The sequence below is a fragment of the Pieris brassicae genome, chromosome 7 (genome assembly GCF_905147105.1).
Source record: "Pieris brassicae chromosome 7, ilPieBrab1.1, whole genome shotgun sequence".
NCBI lineage: Eukaryota > Metazoa > Arthropoda > Insecta > Lepidoptera > Pieridae > Pieris > Pieris brassicae.
This window is the reverse complement of record NC_059671.1, coordinates 17,859,649-17,882,015: the sequence shown is the minus strand read 5'-3', so window position 1 is coordinate 17,882,015 and position 22,367 is coordinate 17,859,649. Positions and strand designations below refer to the sequence as shown.

The following is a 22,367-nucleotide window of genomic DNA, read 5'->3' as shown; positions in this document are numbered from 1 at the left end:
ATAATAAGGTGATTTAGTTCATATTAAGAATAGATACATTTTATTATTTTTAATATTTGCTTATAAATGTAAATACAATCTATAGTCAAAGTCAAAAATCATTTATTCATATAGGTAACACTTATGAATGTCAAAAAAAGAAATATACATTAAATGCTTCTAATTTTACATTAACTGCTAGTTCTGCTCAAATCAAGGGCGTAGAACGGAAGAGAAGAACTGGCAATAAACTCTCCACCACTCTTTTTAATCCCCAAGTTCCCCAAGTAAGAGCAATTCATAGCCAAGCACTAGGATCGTTTAAATATTCATTTATATTATAATAGGCCTTAGCAAGCAGTTTTACTTTAATGTACGATTAAATTTATTTATTGACAACACTTGTATACAATTGACCTGGAAAGAATTACTCGTTTTATATAGCCTTGTGGTTGATGCACTAATTTATTACTAACAAAACATACACACACAGAAACATATAAAATAACAATAATCATAGATAAAAAATAAATAAAATAGAATGAGTGATAACAATTTCTTTTTAAAGAAAAAGGTATGTTTTAATTGTGTAATGCGTGTGTGCTGTGGTTGTAATTGACCCTGGCTCAGCATCATGCTGAGGAGCAGAGTTGTTCCACAGCGCTGGTCATTCTGCTAGAGACCACAGCAGCTAGTTTGCGCCTCAGTCGCAAAAAATAATAAGATTCTAATAATACTAATACTAAGTAGAAACGAATAATAATAATAGTAGTAGTAAAAGTTAGCAGTGTAACTAATGAAGTCTTGTGTAAATTACATAAAATTGAAAAATTAAAAATAAGAATAATTGTTAATAAGTAGATAAATAAAGATTTTATAACTGCGACGAACATTTGATTTAAATTTAATTTTGTCTTTATTTCGAATACTATAATTATATCTATATTTTTCCGCACATACAAAATGTTCTCATAAATGTATTGACTTGCCAAAGTCAAAATATGTAATTCCTTATATTATATAATAATACACTATTATTATTATAATTAACGTACTAGGTCCGATCATCGGTTGGAGTTATTAAAATAACCAAACGTTTTAAAACAAATTGGTTAATTTTTAATTTCATTTTTAATTAGTATGCGTACCAAGGTAGCTAAATGACCTTATATACGAAAATTTGTATGTAGATCGGAGACCAATAAATAATACATTGTTTCATAGCTAGTTTGACAGGTAGCAAATAGCTAATTTATTGTTTAACATTTGTACATTCCTTGCCTGTTCTTCGAAGACTGAAAACTATTTGTCAATAACGTTTTTAGCGTCTTTTGTTGGAGTGCGCATGCGCGGATATCGGTCGAACATTCTCAGTCGGCATTCAGTGCTGAATTCACGCGAGTGTTCTCGCGAGAAAGCGCGGTTTCGCCGGGCTGGGCCAGGGCGGGCGGCGCGCGCACTCTTTTACCTAGATATTAAAATCAAATAAAAACACGCCTTCATAACAATTGATTGTTGTGCCAACAGTGCGAGTGCGGTGAAGTGATCCTTAAATGTAAAACGCCCTACAACAGGTAGCTTTTGATTATTAATATCAGTCTATCGATAAAACATGTGTTTGGTACAAAGAAATTCATTAGGTAGGTAGGCAGGTAGATCAAACAAATTTTCCATTATATATATAATGTATTCACTATATAGTTTTAATACATTACCGCTATTTCAACACCTAATTAAACAATCTGTTTGGATTGTAATTAAATTGATCTTAAACCACCTTGGCTCATTGTTATATATTAATATATACATCATAACTAAGGTTTTTATGTTATCATAAAATTAATTAACACTGTATAATTTAAGTATATTTTTTTAAAATTATTTATAATTTAAATAAAATTAATACCTAGTGTTAGTCATTTTGTAATTACTTTATTAATACGAAAGTACGATAGTTAATACGCGATAACTATTCTAATTTATTATTTATAACAAATACAGGTCCTTTATCAGACATAATAATTACAAAGTGTCGGTTTCATAATAAACCGGTGTAAAGAATATAGATTAAACTTTAACAATATAGATTATTTAGAGTATGAATTAATAAAGGCAACGTTAGTTTAAAAATTGACTTTTCAGAAACCAAATGATTGAAATTGTAATGGTAAAGTTTATATAATGAATACCTTTATTGTACTAGACAATAAATAGCTTTTTATTAACAGTATTACATTTTTATTCTAATGTATAACACACAAATATACAGTATTTACAAATTTCTTAATCTGCATAGAAATTAACAATTAATGAATATTATTGAATATTTAATGGAAAGTTTATTATTGAAAAGTTTTAAGGAAGTTGATTCGTTATATTTTGAAAGTGTCTTCATATTGGCATATCGCCAAAGCTGTATATGAATCACAGACATAATGCTATAAGATACTATCTTAGAAATATATTCAATGAAATCAAATGTAGTCAGTATTTTACTATGATTTATGTTACATTATTGCAACAACAAAAAAATATTCCTTTTCATTGATGACGCCATCATAGTTTGGGAAGGATTTCTATTTATTAAATTTTACGATTGCTAAAACAATTACGTAGTAAGTTTATAAATTGCAAATGCAACTAAGATCAGTCCGATAATATTTACAGCTAAGACATAAATAACGAGATGAAGTGATGAAAGTGCCCTAAAATATGGAAACCAAAACCTACACATATTCACATAATATACTAAAAAATTAAGGTGTTCGCGAAATTTGTGAATACCACAGTAGTTACACTACTTCAAAACTTACTTTTTAACACTTCCAACTTTAATAGTATGAAGTAAAAATGATATTTTTGAGATATCTTTGTGACGACCACGAATAATCATTGCGTAATAATAAAAAAACCGTTTTGATCAAATTGGAGACATCATACATTAGTATCCTTGCTTTGTAGTCCAGTGGCATTTCTCTTTAATTTTTGTAACAGGACAGAACATATCAAGTTAGCTAATTAAAATAATAGTTAAATACCTGTTATGTATAATGTGGTAGGAATAATTATTTTATCTGTAACTTCCTATTCCTTCCTATCAATAATAACATTTTGATGAAAAAAAAACCAGTGTCTTATTATGCGAAGTGTAAAACAAATGATTTTTATTAATTGAAACGAACTGATTATTCTAATTATTTACATATAGGTATAACGCTGAAGAATCAATCACGGTTCAATTACATAGTTGTAAATTTTACCACACACTATATATTTGGATAAAGTTCGTTAATGGGTTAATGGTCTGAAAAGGCTTTGTTTTTGGTACACATAAGTTCTCACCAAACCTCCAGATAAGCGTCATACATGATATTGTCTTGTTTATTGAATTGCTCTTGTTATAATGAATCATCAGTAATCATTAATTTGTGGTCAAAGTGGCGTACATTATAAAATGGTTGCATTTTATTTCGTTTATTTTATACTAGATGTAACAGTATCTTATTGTCGACTGATTATGTGCGTTTGATTTGTGGATTGCATAGGCGATTTATACAGAAAATAACATCCCATAAGTTGTTAAAACAGTAGCCGAACATTGTACTATTTAAAGACAAACACTACTAATTCAAGATTCACAAGCAAAAAATAATTGTACTTTTTGCTATTTTTAAAATAATGTCCAATCAATTGTTGCATATAATTAAAGGTAGCTAAATTTAGAGTATTATAGTGTTAATGAAGCTCTTAGCAATCGTGTTTGAAGTAAATTATAAAATTAATTGATGTTTCCGGATGACTGGTCGTGATGACGCGTAGGCAGCCTCAGAAGTGTAGTGATGTGCTGTGCGTGTTAAATCACACCTGTGAAATCACGCATTAATAGAATAATGCTTACATTTTACGCTGCGATAGGCATCGTATGTCCACCCACGTGATGGACCTTAACAAAGATATAGCCTATTTAGAAGCTAGAATTATAAGAAATATATTATATATAATATATTAAATTTATTTTAATTTTTTATTTATTAATATTTCATTTAAATTATTATTACTATGTAGGTTAGTTCTATTGCATATCTGTTTCATTTTTTTCTTACTCGAAGTTGCTGAAGTATTCGTTCACCATTCTGCAGGTGCATTCTGTGTACGTATGTATGTTGTATTGTTAACTGATACAATATTTAACCCGATGTTGAATGGGACTAAGGTCTACATCTTGTGTTGTTTTTATACATATGCCTTTCGCTTTTCTAAAGATTTTTGATTGTTTTTAATTAGGTAGTATGGAAAACCTCGCTAGAAGTTCAACCATTTTAATATAACAATGAATGTATGACAAAGGTCACTTCGTGTAACATTTTAATCACATTAAAACAAGCGTTGTGCGAATTTAATAACAGTTAAACAGTACTATGAGATAGTGATGTTACAATTACGTTTGGGTTGATTGTAATGCAGCACGGCTAATTAAACACACAAGACTATTTCATTCAATGTGGTTCAAAATACAGCGAATTTAGGATACAGTTCCATCAATGGAAAAGTTTATTGGAAATTAACAGGAGTAAGGATTAGTAATGCAGGGGTATATTAATTTCAAATTATGGGATTTATAATTCATTTACAATTCACTGGCGTGAAAAAGACGACATCAACTCTGTTATTGGTGAGTTTTAAATAGTACTTAACCTCGTTTTGCGAACAATATTGTAAGTAAAATAGTAAAGTAAGTATTTTACTTAAAACCCTGTCAGTATTTTTCTATATAGCGGCCGTAAGAGGTTATTCACACTGAATGGGAGGACTGTAAGTCTTGATATCTTTACATACAATGATTCCTTACATCAAGTTCTATGTGTTTCACAAATTATTAAACTCCAAAAGACCCGTAAGGTATAAATGTCGGATCAATGGCGTAACTGTCAGCTGTCATTATATTTTGAGAGATAAAATGACAGGTATATATATAATCTAAGTCAAATCAGTTCAAAACCGTTACATCTAGTACTTTATCTTATTTGATTGAAAAAAAAGTTTAGACCCGCCAGAGCTTGCATTGTTTTGTATAACTCAACCTTTTAAAATTAAGCTACAACGTGGTTAGGCTAGAACTTAGAAGTCTAGAACACCGTCTAGACTGTAGACTATAATTCAGCGTTAAGGAAACGTAAAATTTATTCTGTCTGGCAATCCCTTGCCATTTGGGTACATTACCCTCTTTAAGGCGAGAGGGCTTTCAAATTAATGTATCAATCTTTTATTAAAATAATGTACATGGTCCTTTCACGTTAGCACTATTTTAAAAAAAGTCACAGACGCTGTGGTATGTGGGCTCAATGAAGAGAGTTTTTTACTTTTATGTCAAATTATGTCAATTTAAACTTCATTGGTGAAGTGAAACTTCTTTATCGGCGTTGGAATAAAATTTACCGTCACATTTTTCCGTTACGCGCCATCTTCTTCTTGTAGGGACAAAGGGTGGTAGGGACCACGGTTGATTCGAAGAGATTCGAAGCCATTAAATATATAATAACTATAACAATGATAGTAATAATTCTATTACAATTCATGAAATTAAGTAATAATCTTAGTAGTAAAAAGGTAAAATGAAGTAATTGTACATGTCTATGATAATAAAAGCCTTTTGTTAAACTTTATCTAATTTAACTTTATTTAACCAATTTCTGTTAAGTTGCATATAGTAGATCATTTTTCGAAAAAAAAGGTCATAGAGAAGTTTCTCTTCTTACGTGTGTACCTAGTGTACACGCACATACATCCTGTTGTACATAGTATCCTGTTTTTAAATTTTCATTAAAAATTTCATATTGCATTAAGTATTTAGTAAAATAACCTAAACTTAACTTGCCCTCGTAAAATTTAAATAGCTTCAATTCGTGACTGTATTCCACAATGTATCTATTTTTATGTTGAGATGGACCAGATAAGGATACCAGTGTCACCTTCAAATGACATTAAAAACATGTATTTAATTTTAAATATTGAATTAAAATACAGTGTGACTGAAGTGTGGCCCTGGCTTTTAATATTTCTTTCTCTGTGCGCAAATACTATTACGCTAAAAAAAACATCGTGAGGAAAGAGGAATGTCTTAAATCCAAAAATCGCCGACATGTGTCAGGCACAATTGGCTGAAGTCTAGTTACCAAAAAGATGAACTATATGGAGAAAATCATGAACTAATATTATGTAAATCATGCGCAGCTAAAATGTATTGATAGTCGAGTTTTATAGCACAAAGTATAAATTTGGATAAGTATCGTGATTATGCATAGATACAAATTACTTTGAGATCCCAAGTCAAGTGTTAGAGGTTAGTAGATGGTTATCAGTATTTCTTTATGAATACGAATGACTTGTTTATTCTTAGAATTTTCTTTAAACTCACTTATTTTTTTTAATAAATAGAATTGTTGCAATTCCCATCAAATGCTATTTTCCGTAGATTTACAAATCTAACTTCATAATGATTCACGAGTAAAATCCTTGACGAGTATGATTCAAATTTCGAATATAAATCTGTATCAATTGCTCATCACAGGATTTTGACCTTAAACTTTAATGGCGGTTCACATTGGTGGAAATGCGTTAAAAGTTCAAATTTAGAATTCCTAACACGTTCTCTCTTCTCCGATTCTGTTTTGAGCATTGTCGTTTTTTATTACTCAATCGTTTTTTTTATTATTGTAAGAATTAATTAAAAAATTTCCTCTTTTAAGAATTTCTCAGCGTGAATAGCCACACCCTTGTGCGAGGTGCGGTGAGACAAATCCAGCTCTATTTAATTCACTGATCTGCTTAAAATCTGCGATCTGTTGACAATATCTTAGTGAATTTTAAAAATTAATTCATTACAAATTTTTATGTCACTTTTGGAAAATTTCATTTAACAAGTGTTATATAAAAATCCTTTGTTAATTTATTGAACCTTCATAATCTTAAAATTTATACTTTTTAAACGTATATAGAGATTCAATATAGTACACAAATATACGAAATAAAATGTTTGACAAAAACAATGTTGGTTTAGTACATTTTAGTACATACATTTCATATTTTTCCTATGTATTTAATGAAGGTAAAATTTTCCTATATAGACAAAATTCTTCAAAATTTAATGCACGTAAGCAACTGTTTTTGGCATAATAATATGCTGAAAATATAAACTTGTAAAGGCGGAAATTCCGTTAGGAGCTAATTTCACTAGTCACGGGTTACTCTTGACCTAGTTTCGGAATGTAGGGCGGCTCCGGGGCCAGCCCGCCCGCCCTACCATCGAAAGTATATTTGGCAGTGCAATACTGCGTTGAACTAATAACACGGAATTTCAAACAAATTTGATAAATAATAAACAATTATAATAATAATATACTTTTTAATGAACAATTTTAATTAATTAGTCTCTTTTTGAAAATACAGTTGTCATGTGGCGACAGATTTGAATAGAGGTTGTAGGAAATAATAATTATTTTTGTAATTTGATTTTCACCTTACCACATAGCGAGGTGTGGTGAAATTCTACTATTAGACAATAATAATATCGGTTATTGACTCCCTTAGGTACCTACCTCTTTAGAGAATTTAAGCTTTAAGCTAAGGGCTTAACCCTTTTTTGGTTATATTCTAAGGCTAGGCTTGCCTGTTTACTAATTTTTTTGTGCAAATTCGAAGTCGTCTTTCGGATTTTGCTTCCCAAAAGTTTATATATATATCACCGAATTCATAAATTGTCTTGAATAGGTGTCAAGGCATATTATAGAGGCAAAATATATGTTTGTTATAGATCTATTTACTGAAATGATCAAACGTGAACACACACAATAGAAAGGTACACCAACTATCAATAATTAATAACTATTTTTAGTAATTATATTTAGTGGCACACTTGGGCGCACTTGTCCGAAAATCAGATTTTATAAAATTTATGTATTATGCTAGGTAAATATTTAGTTGGTCTCCATACAAAATTTGCATTAAATATTTTATTATTTTATATTAAATATAACGCACCACTACAACGTTATCAACGTGAGTAAGAAGGCACACGACAAGTAATCATACAATACAAGTTTCATTTACATAATCGTACATTGCCAGCTCTAAATATTTATTTTATTCTTATTACATAAATACATACAGTATTGCCCATACTATTGTCTTTTATTTATTTTGCCCAATTTAGCCCGAGCCATTTCAGTCATTATAATAATAACATTGATGCAATATTTAGTTTTCAAGATCACAGTGTTCGACGTCAGAGGTGCTAATATGTGTTACGACATTAACCGCTTGTGCAAATATAATTAATTACAAAGATCAAATTTAGTGGTAAAAAATAGTTTATTAACGTCACGTTGTATAAACTAAATATTGGAAAACAATAAAATCATAATCTGTGGCTGACACCTGTCAAGCCATAGATACTAGAAATTTGCTCATCATATTCGTTCCTATTTCTGCGATAAAATGTGCTTCAACTGTTATATTTATTTTTCGAATTTCGAACAACATTTACATACAGAGTAAACAACAAATTTATAAAACATTTGATAGACAAAAAACATTGGATAAAAAAAATATATCTTCAATCAGTAATACAAAATGAGACTAACATTTGAGACAGAAGTGTTGTAGTACGACTCTCATCCCTGAGGTCGTAGGCTCGATCCCAGCCGGGCACCAATTTCGGTTTATGTGCGCATTTAAAACTCTCTCGTACGCTGTATGAAAACATCGTGAGGAAACCCATGATTTAGACCCAACAAAGTCGACGGCGTGTGTCAGGCACAAATCACCTACTTGCCTATCAAGAAACATAAATGATGACCAAATGCATATAAAACCTTTTTTCTATAGTATGTTTTGAAATAAGTAATCTTTGAAGACGAAACTTCGATTTTTGAAATCTGTTTGCGAAATATGTTTTTTTAATACTGAACTTATACATACACTACATATGTAGTTAAAAACTTGCTCTATGCTCTGTTAGTAGATTGAAGACTTCAAATGCAAATGTTTCATTTAAACTGAAGATCAATACAGGCGACACTATCCCGGTCATTTCCCTTACGTTTCCGCGTGCCCCAGTCTATTTCCGATACACTGATGTTACGCTTCACATCGTCTCTATTTGTCTCGTTCATTCAAGTCCTAGAAAATTTAAATGTAATTTAATCAAGGTGTTCGAAAGTCAATTTTTCATATCTTTCTAGCGACGAATGTACTCTACAACTTTGATTGATTAAATTCAGTAATATGATTATTATAAACATAGAAATAATTATTTTTGTTTAAATTGGAAAAAAAATATCGCTGGCAATGTGTATTTTTTTTCATGCGATGCTGATGAAGTTCTGTCAACCAAACCCCAAAATAAAATCTTAATTAGCTCCTATACAAAGTTGAATTTGGAGGAAAGACAGCCTCGATACTAAACATGAAAGGTAACCAAGGCATCACCTAGGAGACCAGGAGAAAATAAACTTAAAACAAGTGTATTTTTATGAACTCTATTGCTATTCGTTTTTAAATTTATTTTAGTGTTTAATTTATTCTGAGAAAAATGTACTAGATTAAATGTTAGATCATTATCGCAATGCCATAATATTAAGCTACATTTACTTGTATAATATAAGAAACCTTATAGATAATATTCCCTTTCCTTCTGAAGCAAACAACCTTCGCAATCATAAGTCCCTATTAGATCGCTAGTTTGTCACGTCCAACGAATCGAGCACGTTACAAGACCTCAATTTCCGCAAATGAAATAATTACATCATGTAAAAGGGATACTGTACATGATCTAATTAATAATCGCCTTGATTTCAGTACAAGGCTGTGGGCATTATCGCTTAAGCTGACTTGCGCAATTAGAAGGATACACGCTATGTGGAGCGTGTCTTTATTTTATACTTTTATTTTAAAATGGCCCCGGCTTATCTTATGTGATGTCCAATGTTAGATTTAATTTGATATGTATACAAGAACGTACCATTTCCTGTAATGTTGGCAGCACACACGCTTGCTCGTTTGCCTGAAGCCTCCCATAAAAAAATAGCAGTGTCCAGTGATTTAAGCGTGTTTCAACCTTGAGGTTATGCGTTCAAATCCCCGTTGTGCATCAATTGTTCGTTTGATGTGCGCACGGGAAACAGGAAATCGACATGTCTAATATCTAAAAAAAGTTTTTTCAAACGCAACTGTTTTTTTAACTGGGGCAAATGGATAGGAGTTAGAGTTGATGTTAAGTGATGCCCATGACACTCAATGCCAGAGAGCTCGCGAGTGCGTTGCCGGCATTTTAAGAATTGGTACGCTCTTTTCTTGAAGGTCCTTAAGTCGAATTGGTTCTCTTGGTTGAAACTAGATTATTTATTAACAATCTCCCGCCCACTCCTTCGTCGCCGTGGATTTCGTGTATTAAGCCAATAGTTTTTGCGATTTCTTCAATAATAATCTCGTCTATTTACATAAAATCATAATGAACCTAAAGCCTAGGTAACATTGTATTAGTCATATAACAGAAAATTGTACAAAATAATTTTTGTGTGTTTCCCATTATACAGTTAAACGCGGCCCTGGGATGTTAGGATTAATCCTAACGGAACGGAACGGAACTTAAAGGAAACCTCACAAATGTAGAAACGTTATTAACACACTTAAGGTCTAGAAAATCTTATTTTATCTAGTTAAAAGCATGAGGGTACTGTCGTACATACTTAAGGTTATACTAATATAACCTTAAGTAGTATATAAATTTTGACATATTAACTTGTAGTAGTTCATTTTATAATCAGAATATCATTTCATTCACTTAGATGAACTAGCTAATCAAAAATCAATACAACAAAAATTACCTTTACGAGTTGTAAATAAGTAATAATAATCTTTATTTATTTCCTCACAAAAATTTCATATATAAAGCACAAAATATAGCAAATATAACATTTATTTTGAAACATTCATCTTTTAGTCCATATCAACTCCGGGGAAATAAATACAGATAATACAACTTTCTCTACAGATGTGATACTTTTTGACATTCTACACTTTTTGTCTTCAGTCACCGTGACCACGCACGCTGTAAAGCACGCGAAACGTCGGGAATAATATAAAATTATGCAAAATAATTCTAAATAATTTAAAACACATAGCTTCAATTCGGTAAAAAACTTTTCTTTAAACATTTATTTATTCATTTCATTAAATAAGTGACTTTTTTAAGACTTATTTAATAAAACTTTTTATCATTATTCAAATAAAGTTTTGATAGATCTCTATAAAAGTTAATGTTAAATTCGCTTCAAGTAATCCTAAAATATTACCACACCAATACGATATGCGACGATAAAATTATACGGTGGTCAGTCCTAATGGACTTTGAGAATGCTTTAATGTTTTCGCAACATAGTGCCACGGTGCGTGGATTAAGCTAAATATAGGACAAATTTAGTTCAACGTTATAAATGTACGATGTATATGTAGTATGTCTATGAGTATATACTATAGTGGGGCATCATAATGAACCTTTGTAGTAAAGGTGGCGGTTCCCCGCTGTTTAATAATAATAAAAGTCCATCTAATTTCGAATGAATTAATTGCAATATATTCGTTTATATATGTTAACCTTTATATCCAATTATTATTTTAAAAAATCCAGTTATCCTTTATCCTACCTTCACTACCGTCAATTGAAACCCCTTCACGGTTAAAGGCCTCCAGCTTTTTCCAACTATCTCTGTTTATGGCTTTCTTTCTCCATTGGCTTCCTCCTACCGGTTTTTTTTCTATCCACCTTTTTTGGAGCATCTTCTCCTTCTTCACTTTGGTCCTTTCCCTGATGTTTAAGCCGGGTTAATTCTATCGTAGCCTATATATTAATTAGTATTGCGATTAATGGAACTATTTAAAACAAATATTTATTTTTATTCAAACATAATTTGCGTGGTCGTTTGATGTCGTGCGCGAGGCAATCTGCTTCCGTTCTGGGATGCGAAATATGCTAAGCTATACAGACGGTTAAGAATATTTTTATACCGGTTCGTAGAATTAGATATTTGTAATATATAAGTACATCCTAATATATTTATATCAGCTAATTTTAAAGTTATTGTTTCCGTATATTGCAGCATCATACGACGACGCCCTAAATTGTGAATGCGGAAATTTAGTTCAGAATTATGTGAAAAAAGTATTTTTATTACAATGGCGAGATGTAAATCACTCTTAATTGGGTTTCCAGTTGACCAATCAGGAAGAAATGTGACTTTTTTTGTGATTCTCAAGATAATATACTCGCAATAGGAGTACTAGGATACTACTAGTATTAGGGAGAGTATAGAGCATGATGCACATACATTCTAGGTTTGTTACATATTATTTTTTATGTGGAAGTAGTTTTTTCCAGGCAGAAAGACTGGTTTTGATTTTAATAAACAAAGCGCCATTGAGCCACGGAATATCAAGGTATGCACACGTTATTATTAGGGCGTAAGTATATTTTTGTTAGCTGATCCCGAGAGCAGTGACGCATCGCATTTGCAAATGCACTATATTTGATTTCACATTGAACGACCTGGTAACTACACTTAAGTATAAAAAAAATTGTTTATCCGAACTCCAAAGCTTTAGATCTAAAAGTCACCTAAAAGGTAAAGAATGAAATGAAATCAGCGAATTTTTTTGAAGCTTACGATAACAAGACTTACTATATTTATTTATTTTTCTAATACATGAGACGTCTTAGAACATATCTAACTATCCTAACTTAAGATAAATAAGTAATAATATTATATGTCTGTTTTTTCTATCCTTGAAGCAAAGAAAAAAAAATCATAGAACTTCTCAAACATATTTTCAAATAGATGAAAATAGTGGGTATATTATTGTTATTTAAACTATAACTCTTACTCAATACTACATGTTATTTCCTTCTAATATTTACCCATTGTTATCGATCTCAATTAAGCATTACAAAGAACTGATTATTGAACAAAACGGAAGCCGTAATATTACGTAGTTCATAATGACCTACGGATAATATTACCCTTGAATGTCTTTAACACCTAGACCGATTTGTTGGACGTGGTAATAATGACTCTTTATGGTATTGATAACTTAGCACTCGTAAGATAACAACGCGAAAATATTCTACAGTAATTTCTGCTTGAAATATGTTATATACAAGACGGGAAAACAATTGCGTTGAGAGATAAATTGTGTAAAAAATGACAGTAGGTTTACGTTTGGATAGATCATATTTCTCTGTCTTATATAATGGCATAGTTTAATGTAGCATTTGTTTTTTTTTTTTCAGGAGAAAATTGTCTGGCAAGATGACTGTAGTTGTCAATCCAGCGAGGACGGAGGAGGAAGATATCGGGTCACCTATCCCCCCTAACTCTCACCCATTGGATTTACCCTTGGCTTCAACACCTGATGATCCTATGATCAGTCCTCAATATGTCGATTATATCAGTCCCACTTCTGATATAATAGAAAATGAGAGCATAGAAATTTCTCCTGAATCTCCGCCTAACTTGTACGATGATGAAACTCAGAGTGACATTGTATTTGTAGCTGGTATAAATGACGACACATATCGCTTCCCTGGTCATCGGCGAGTCCTAGCTGCAACCAGTCCTGTCTTCGCAGCTCTACTATCAGCTAAAACCGACGTTATAGTGGTCGATTATATTGACCACAGAGGATTTGAGAATCTACTCAGATACTATTATTGTGAGCCCACACAACTAACAACTGTACACACAGCTAGATCAACACTCGACGCTGCTTACAAATTTTTATGTCCTCAACTTACTGAACGATGTGCACGTAAGTTAGACGAAATGTTGGACGCAGAAGTTGCACTGGATATTATACGAGACTTACGATTCTTGTGTGCTAGATTGCCAGGTGCCGCTTCTGCACCACCCTTGCCTGCCTTGTCGGATGATAGAGCAGCTCGATCGCTCGCCCAATGCGCGAGTTGGTGTGACATGTTAGCGCATAACACTCTCCTTGTATTGGACGATAATGCTGATGATGCACTTCAACATGAGAAGCTTGAAGATCTCACATATGAGGACCTCGCGCTAGTTGTTAAACGAGACACTCTGAGAGTATCGAATGAACTGGTTCTGATCGAAGCTTTATCACGCTGGAGTACATCTATATGCAAAAAATACAAACGAGAGTTGACACCTGCCAATAAACGAGCTGCATTAGGAGAGCTGTCATATTGCCCACGATACCTGCTACTTCAAGGCGATGAATTGGAACGCGCTTTCGGATTTGAGTTGTTAGAGCCAATGGAAAGAGCTCTGGTATTGGCACGAGCGAGGAAATTATCAGCACCAATTCCTGTCGGAGCACATCAAGAGAATTTACTTCGCCGTTGGGCTCGACCGCGTCCAAAGGATCCGGCGGCAGCCCCTGTGAAGCTAAGCCCTCGTTCTGAACCAGATCCTGAAGAGCAACAACCCACAAAGCTCTGTGGTCGACGCCCGAAACGTCTTAAACACCCAAAATACCAAATAGAAGATCCAAACCTTTACAATACTTATAAAAAACGACGAGGATGTTGCGCAAAATTTACTGATGGATTACTCCGAGCATTTATTTGTTTATTTGATTGAAAATTTACAATATTTTTTTTTGGGAATTTACAATTCAATGTGTAGCTATTGAAACGAATAGAGGTAAAGAATGTGGAAATAACCAAATCTATGTAGTAAACTAAACTAATAAAATTAATTATTGGTAGGATATAGTAACTTCTAGTGCAAAATTATTTTTGTACTTTGTAAAAATACTTGACATTTCTAACCTCCAACGTAGAGAAACTACCAGATAAGAATAAAATATTTTTGGCTCTTATCACACAATAAAACCTCAGGTTTAAAATTATATGTTATACATTATGCCTCTGTATGCTTAAAAAGCGTAAAATCTTTATAGAAAAAATATAAACGAATTATTTGAGAAAAAATTGTATTTCCCGTTTGCATGCGTTATATTATCGTAAATTAAGGCATAACTGTATGCTATATTGATTGAGTTAGTCAATTTTAAAACCACAAGAAATACCAATTGTAGAACAATTTGGGTGATTTCGTTTAATCAACTTTTAAAAAGATAATTTTATTATTATTATTACGATAATGCACAAAGCTTTGAGCGAATGCCTGTTTAAAATGTTAACAAATTATAAAATGTTATTGCATTTAACAACGACTATAGTTAAACATTTTGTTGCTAGTACATTCTTATTATTTTTCATTGGTGTTAATTCTGATGTGTTTAAATGAATATATTATGTAATATTTTTCATAAAAATTCGACGATAAATATTCGTTATTAGTCATAATAATTATACGAATGTATTTGTTTAGTAAATTTCCTAAATAACAAAAGCACTGTTCCACAACTCGCTTAACTTAAGCCTGGACCCGTACTCTGTAACTTCCAATAATGACAGAAATACCGAAACCGAAGTTTTCTTAATAGACGTAGCGCTGATCTCAAAAACATTATTGGTATATATACATATTTATGAAAATATTATGTATGTATACAAAATAGTGATAAGTTTACTAGAGTAGAACATACGCACAATGTTAATACTTGGAACAAACGCAGGCTGCAATTTCCTCGCACTAGACTATCTAAACTTAGTAATTCTTTTTTTGGGAAAAGAGATACACTGAAATTCCAGAGGCTCTTTTATCTCTGCCTTTTAATAAATTTAAGAAATGTATTAAATAAAAGCTGTGTAAAAAGGCTTACTACAAAGTAACGATTATATAGTTGATAAAAAGGTCTGGGACTAGGTGCTAGACAGGCTACTTCTAATTAATTTGCAATATTTGTTTTAAAGTGTTGTTTGATGATTTGCTTTTTTAAAAGAGTACCGAGGGTTTTTTTACGCCTGATTTTTCTCTCGGCCTGCATCCTCTGTCTTCTTTGCCGATGAGTAGGGATGTTTACTTATTCAAATTTAATGACGTGGAATAAGTGATACTTGTATCTTATGTACCATAATAATCATATTTTATTTTATCGGAATCGATGTCGATTCTCTAGCGGAAGTTACAGAGCAAGGGCCCTCTTATAAACACATAGATTCTACGTAGTAGCACAACTGTTATTTGTATATAGAAGTCGGGTATAATACATCAGAATTCACATACTTTTACAAATGACAAACGCAATTTTTGTGTTTAAACCATTTTGCTTGAAAACTATAAATAGCTATACTATATTGTGATGAATTAGAATTTATTTCTTCCCATTAATTGTTTGCTAGTCGTATTATAAGTACATTGTTATTGTTTATTAGATTAATTATACTGATTTAGTTTTGTATGGTTCGATTTCTTTCGGGTAGCTTTTCGTATACATAGTACCATAGGTAATTTTGATTTTTGTAAATAGATTATACAACTGATTTTCCTATGACAATTGTCAAAATTCTTTCATTTCTACTAAGTATATAACAGCTGCTCTTTATTAGGTGTAATTAATAAATTTTCTTGTATCTTTATTGTAATTACTGCCAAATCTAGGTGTTAAATGTATTATTATTTCAGCCCATTCATAAAAGCTGAATCAGTCTTATTCTTTTGAAAAAAAGTACATTTGCTATGTTAAATGTGTTTCGGCTGGACGTCCCCCTTAAACGAATACGCGAAATAGTACACCGACCGAGAACAAGCAACAGGGAGTTCCCTGTTCCGTTTAATAGACGCGAATCGCACATGGTTTGATGGATCTTAAGGAGTCCAACCTTATGACGAGTTTTTTTTTAATTTCAGATTTTTTTAGGGACTGGGTATCCTTTGTATCCAGATCCGCCCTGATCGCACCCAATTGCGTTTTAATTATTTTAATATACGTAGAACTTGGATGTTGTAGCAGCTTAATATTCTTTTCTTGACCCTAATTAACACAGAAGCTCAGGACTTTTTATTATAATGTAAGGGTTGTCTTAGCCTAAACACAATTTGACTAATGAGTACTTTGGTTAATAAGACTGTTTCTGTTTTTTTATGAACAAGGAAGTAAATTAATACGCAATGCGTAGAGCATTTATATGTTACCAGTGTATCTACAATTAAATTGTACTTATAGATAAGTTTATTAGAAATTATTTGCATTAAATGTAATCATATGTAGATGGAATGTGTTCAGCTAAGAGCTGATTGATTTTAAATAAAGATTTGATGTTATTTATTCATTTTTATGACGATAAAATATAAAACAGGAATCATCAATAGTTTTGATATGAATTAACTCTCATAAATGAATTGTGCGATTGGAAACTTGAAGCTTCACTCACGACCAGCATACTTTCTAGCTTTTCAACTCTTTCAACCATATTACAAAGCACATCTTCAGCTGTTTGTAAGTCTTTACGTAGCATCGTGATAGTGTCTTTCAAATCTAGCATAGTATTTATCTTTGAATTGACTTTATCAAATTTCTCATCTATATTAATACGGGCTGTCTGTGTATCGTGCACTTCTTTATTTATTCGCGAAGTTATTGCATTTTTAAGTTCCTTGAATTTTCTGTCGAACACATTAGTCTCTTTGTTTTCTTTGGAAGGTTTTTCTCCTGTGTTCGTTGATAATGTTCGATATTTGTAACCAGTAGTTCGGGTTGTGTAACAACTCTTGTGGAAAATATCCGACATTATTCGTGGCTTATTTAATTTTTGAATTTATTCAGTGGTTTTTTCATTAAATGCAATTACGCATTTAATAATTTTATAACAGTTTTCATCGCCTTTTATGTCATTGCTAGTAGAGTAAAGAGAATAATAATGTGGTAGAAGCAGATTAATCAATGACCATAAAGAAATATAGACACAATAACAAAAATAACACAGATCAAGAACATTTCCAATATATTGTATATTACCTATCATACTCTATGGAGTTACTTCAAAAAACTACCGAATCGTAGCTGACAAAGGAGGCCTTCCTGATTTCTGGAGAAAAAATATCAGAGTGACTGTAGAGGTTAAAGTAGAGCAGCTAATTACTTTTTTTCAAGGACCTGAAAATAGAACAGATTCTAAGTTAATATTTAAATAAATCGTGTACACGTATCATAAATGTAATAATATCTTGTTATATCTTTACTAAAAACCAAAAATAGTACTTAAACAGCACTAAAAACACAGAATTAATTATAATCAACGTTCTGTAATTGTACACAAGTTACAGAACGTTGCTTAGGCATAGAGTTTAAACTTTTGCCATAAACAAAAAAAAAACCAAACATTACAATTTTATGTAGTTCTACACATACCCGGTAGATAGCACTAGAAATAAAAGTATGACGCAATATCTTCGTAATATAGTCGTAATCTCAAGTTTTTAATTTATTAACAGTATATATATCTTTGCTAAATAACAAACAATTAAATTATAGTAGTATACCAATTATTATTTATTTTTAGCGCCACCTATTAACTTAGCACATTGTACATAATAAAAACTAACTGCCCTAAAGTCGAACCAAACAGTCGCAATTCGTTGTAGTCCCACACATCTTCGGTAGATGTCACTAAAATACACAGATTTATGTATCTTAAACGGTGATGTTTACAATTTCACTATGACTTCCAAAAAGGAATATAGATGGCAGGAGTCACTGAAAACAAAGGTTTCATTTAAGATAATATAGTTTTGAAATAAATTACGCACTTTTTACAACACTTTTTGGTTGTACCCTAGCGCGTAATACCGTAGTGGCATAAGGTTGATTTGCGTTGTTTATATTTAAATTAGTCACACGAATTTGTTGCTTTTCGTATTTTTATAATATTAACAATTTATTCATTGGTACCCTAATAATAAAACATTGAGCTTTTAGGTGTGTATTAAATAGTTAAACCTCTCAATGACGCATGGATGGAAGAAATGTGTTTGATCGTTCATTTGTTTCATAGTAAATGTTAAGGGTATGAATTATTATTATAGGAGTTGTACATTATGAAAGTTTACCACTAAGCTTAATGATAATTGGCAAGCTGTATATAAAGTACATGTAGTATTTCCGTTCACGATTTCTGATAGAAGTTCATGATATCCGCGCTACGTAAATAAAAGAATAAGACCAACATCGGATGACGTCAGCAGTCTTTCTCTCAATTTTTAAAGGACGGCAACGCACTTGTGAGGCCTCTGGCAAGGTGTCTATAGGCGGCAGTATCAACTAACATCAGCTGAACCTCCACCTTTTTGCCCCCTGTTATAACATTAAGTTAGAACACTAAGAACATTAAGTCAACAGGATATTACTCATTAGTCATAATTATATATTCACACTCTCTTCAGTGAACTTAATAGTTATTAAAAAAACATAGGTTCCTTTAAATTCGAACGTACAAAGAGATTCAATTTCAAGACGATTATTGAGTCAATCATGTAATCGCTACAAGAATATAAGCGGTCTTCAAAAAAATTGATATACTTCAAAGACGTTTTTAAATAATTAGTGTCTACTTTTTTTTTCAAATAATGATTTGTCCACGTGTTTAAGAAAGCGGGCGGCGTCGGGAACAACAGAATTCACAAAGATCCCACTTCACAACACAATAGACATTCATAAACAATAATTCAAAATCGGGTATAGACACGGGACGATTTTTTTTAAATCTATTGTGTTCGGGACAATGCGTCTAGCAGGTTACCGCGTAAATTTATTTTTGATGAAGTGCAAAAGTTAATTTTTTTGGTCACATCTTACGAGTACATGTGGGCCCAATATGTGCATTGTAATATTCGTTGGTGTGTGAATCTTTTCGCTTTTTTTACGTTCTGTTCCCACAATGTGTTCTTAAGATTTATTGTTAGATTGACATATTGAATATAAAATTTTAAATAACAGTAATCTAAATAAATTTTATATAAACAATGAACTAATTATCATTACAATATTTTTTTGTTAAGACGTCAAAGATTGTATCCTATTTGGTTGTTCAAATAAAAATACACTTCTTTTTTAAATTAACGAATATCAAAATTATAAATAAAATCAAAGTACTACAGTTCCGAATCAATTCGATTTAGTTCTGTAATTTCCACCCTTATCACTTCGACGACCATCGTTCCACAACTAAGCGATTGTCAGGCAGTTTTTGCCGCGCACCACTTGGCGCACACCACGCACTGCTTAGCTAAGCTAGTTGACTTACAGTCCTTCAAGGAGCGTACAGCGTAGGGTAATTCTTAAAAGACGAGCAACGCTCTTGCAAGTCTTCTGGCAGTGTAAGTGTCCATGGGCTATCACCTAACATAAGGTGTGCCTCCTGCCCGTTTGTCCCCTGATAATACTGAATTAAAAGTAGCTATACGCAAGGTTCGTATAAAAAAATCTATAAATGGTACATCAAATTTGTCTCTTAGGATTGAGAGTTAATCGTTTCACTACTAGACTAGCGCTCGAACTTAAAGCGAATTTTAAGTGTCTGTGTTAATTATTTATTAAATACTATTCAGTCAATGGATACCTAATATTCCTTTAAACCATGACTAAATTTCAGATCTCCCGCTACGTGCCATTGTTAATATTTTAACAACCTCTCGAATGCGCAGGTAGAATCCTTATAATAGATACTTGAAAATCAATTGTGTCGCCATTGAAAGTTAAGCGCCACCTAGACAATATTTTTTCGTAATTTCGTAGTAACGACGAACAGGTTTGGCAGGTAGAATTCTTCGGAGCAAAAAGGTAATCCCCAAATTCTGTGAATTATTGTCAAGTGTTTAATCTGTTATAGTGGTTATCAGCTTCACTAAGTTTTTTTATTCAACATTGAAATCTATATACATTACTGCATCGAAAAATAAAAATGGATGACATAGAGTGTTTACTAAATAATAATAAATAAATAACGCCTTTATGACCGTTAATTACGACCATATAACAATTAATTGGTAAGTAAAGCAATTGTTAACTTTAGTTCATTCTGCTTTGTCCTGGACTCCATCTCCTACCTTCGGCCTAATTTGTTACTAGACGTACTTGTGCCATATTTTTATTACTTTGAAAAGTATTTCACTTACTATGAAATTTAAGTTTTGCGATATCTATAAAGTTTTCCAAAAAAGCTTCGAACCTTTTGAAGTTATTTTTTAACAAATATGAAGAACCAAATAATTTGATTTAAAATTATGACTACATTTTGTGATTTTAAATACATACAAAATTATTATAAAACTTCACATACTTATGCATCGAAAATAAAAAGTTAAAATTTTGTTAATTATTAAGAAAACTATTTTTTTGAAATAAACTTTTGTATTTACATACAAATTCTATTAATATTGAAAATTACAGAAATTTTGATAATCATATTAATAAATAGATAACGATCAAGGAACCGCTTGGACAATAGTGGCGCATGAGCAGCTGAAAACTTCGTTAAATTTTTATGACAAACCTTTTTTATCACCCTTCCGAATATAATGTAATACACACATATATACGACACATAGTCGAAGATTCTTATCTTGCTTAAGTGAATCAAATAGTTATCTCTGGTATTAAAAGATAATGTCTAAAATTTTATTAAAAACCTCATAACACATTCTTACATAATATATAAAAGTTTATCTCAATGGATGTCAAGACATAGTAGATTCATAAAATGTAAATAAAGCCTGGAAAATCTTTATGCTGAGTTGTGATACCACTAACATTCCTAAACCTTTTCGTGCCTATCTCTTCTCATTTATTCGTAATGTGACCACAAAAAGTACCAAAAATCCAAGATAGTAATTCGACACTACCTCACCGTAGTATAAAAAATGTAAATAATGTCGATGGCTCGCCACAGGAGTTAACTTTTTGTTATGTCTGTTCCGTGTTGATTGGTTTTATTGGCTCTGGCAACACTCAGGGGCCGCGTACACCCATAAAACGTCATTCCTTTTGTATAATACCTCGATAACAACTAAGATTAAAAGGAGTATTCTGAAACACGTTTAGTACAGACTAATAAAATTAGAGGGTAACATATAAAGGTCTTAAATCTTAATCAAGGCTGCAATGTGATGAGAACACTCACTCTGAAAAAAAGTTTTTTTTATGTAATTGGAGGCAAACGGGCTGGAGGCTCACCTGATGTTTAGTGATACCACCGCACATGGACACTCACATTGCCAGAAGGCTTTCCGGCTTTTTAGGAAATCATACATAGGTCACAAATTTTACATAATTGGTTTGGGAGATCCTTGAATAACTCTAAGACCTAGATAAAGCGTGGCTAACTCTACTAGCAGATAATAATTTACTTACGTATATCTGTTGTATTTATGATTCATTTTGTATGTGCTTATAATACGCAA

At 31.8% G+C, this 22,367-nt stretch overlaps 1 protein-coding gene across 1 annotated transcript; it reads left to right on the top strand.

Annotated features, from left to right (window-relative positions):
- The first annotated feature begins 1,368 nt into the window (after positions 1 to 1,368).
- On the top strand, positions 1,369 to 15,957 carry LOC123712369. Its single transcript, XM_045665410.1, has 2 exons — positions 1,369 to 1,553; positions 13,322 to 15,957. Exon 2 carries the CDS (start codon positions 13,341 to 13,343, stop codon positions 14,640 to 14,642), a length of 1,302 nt encoding a protein of 433 aa, XP_045521366.1. The 5' UTR covers positions 1,369 to 1,553; positions 13,322 to 13,340; the 3' UTR covers positions 14,643 to 15,957.
- The last annotated feature ends 6,410 nt before the right edge of the window (positions 15,958 to 22,367 follow it).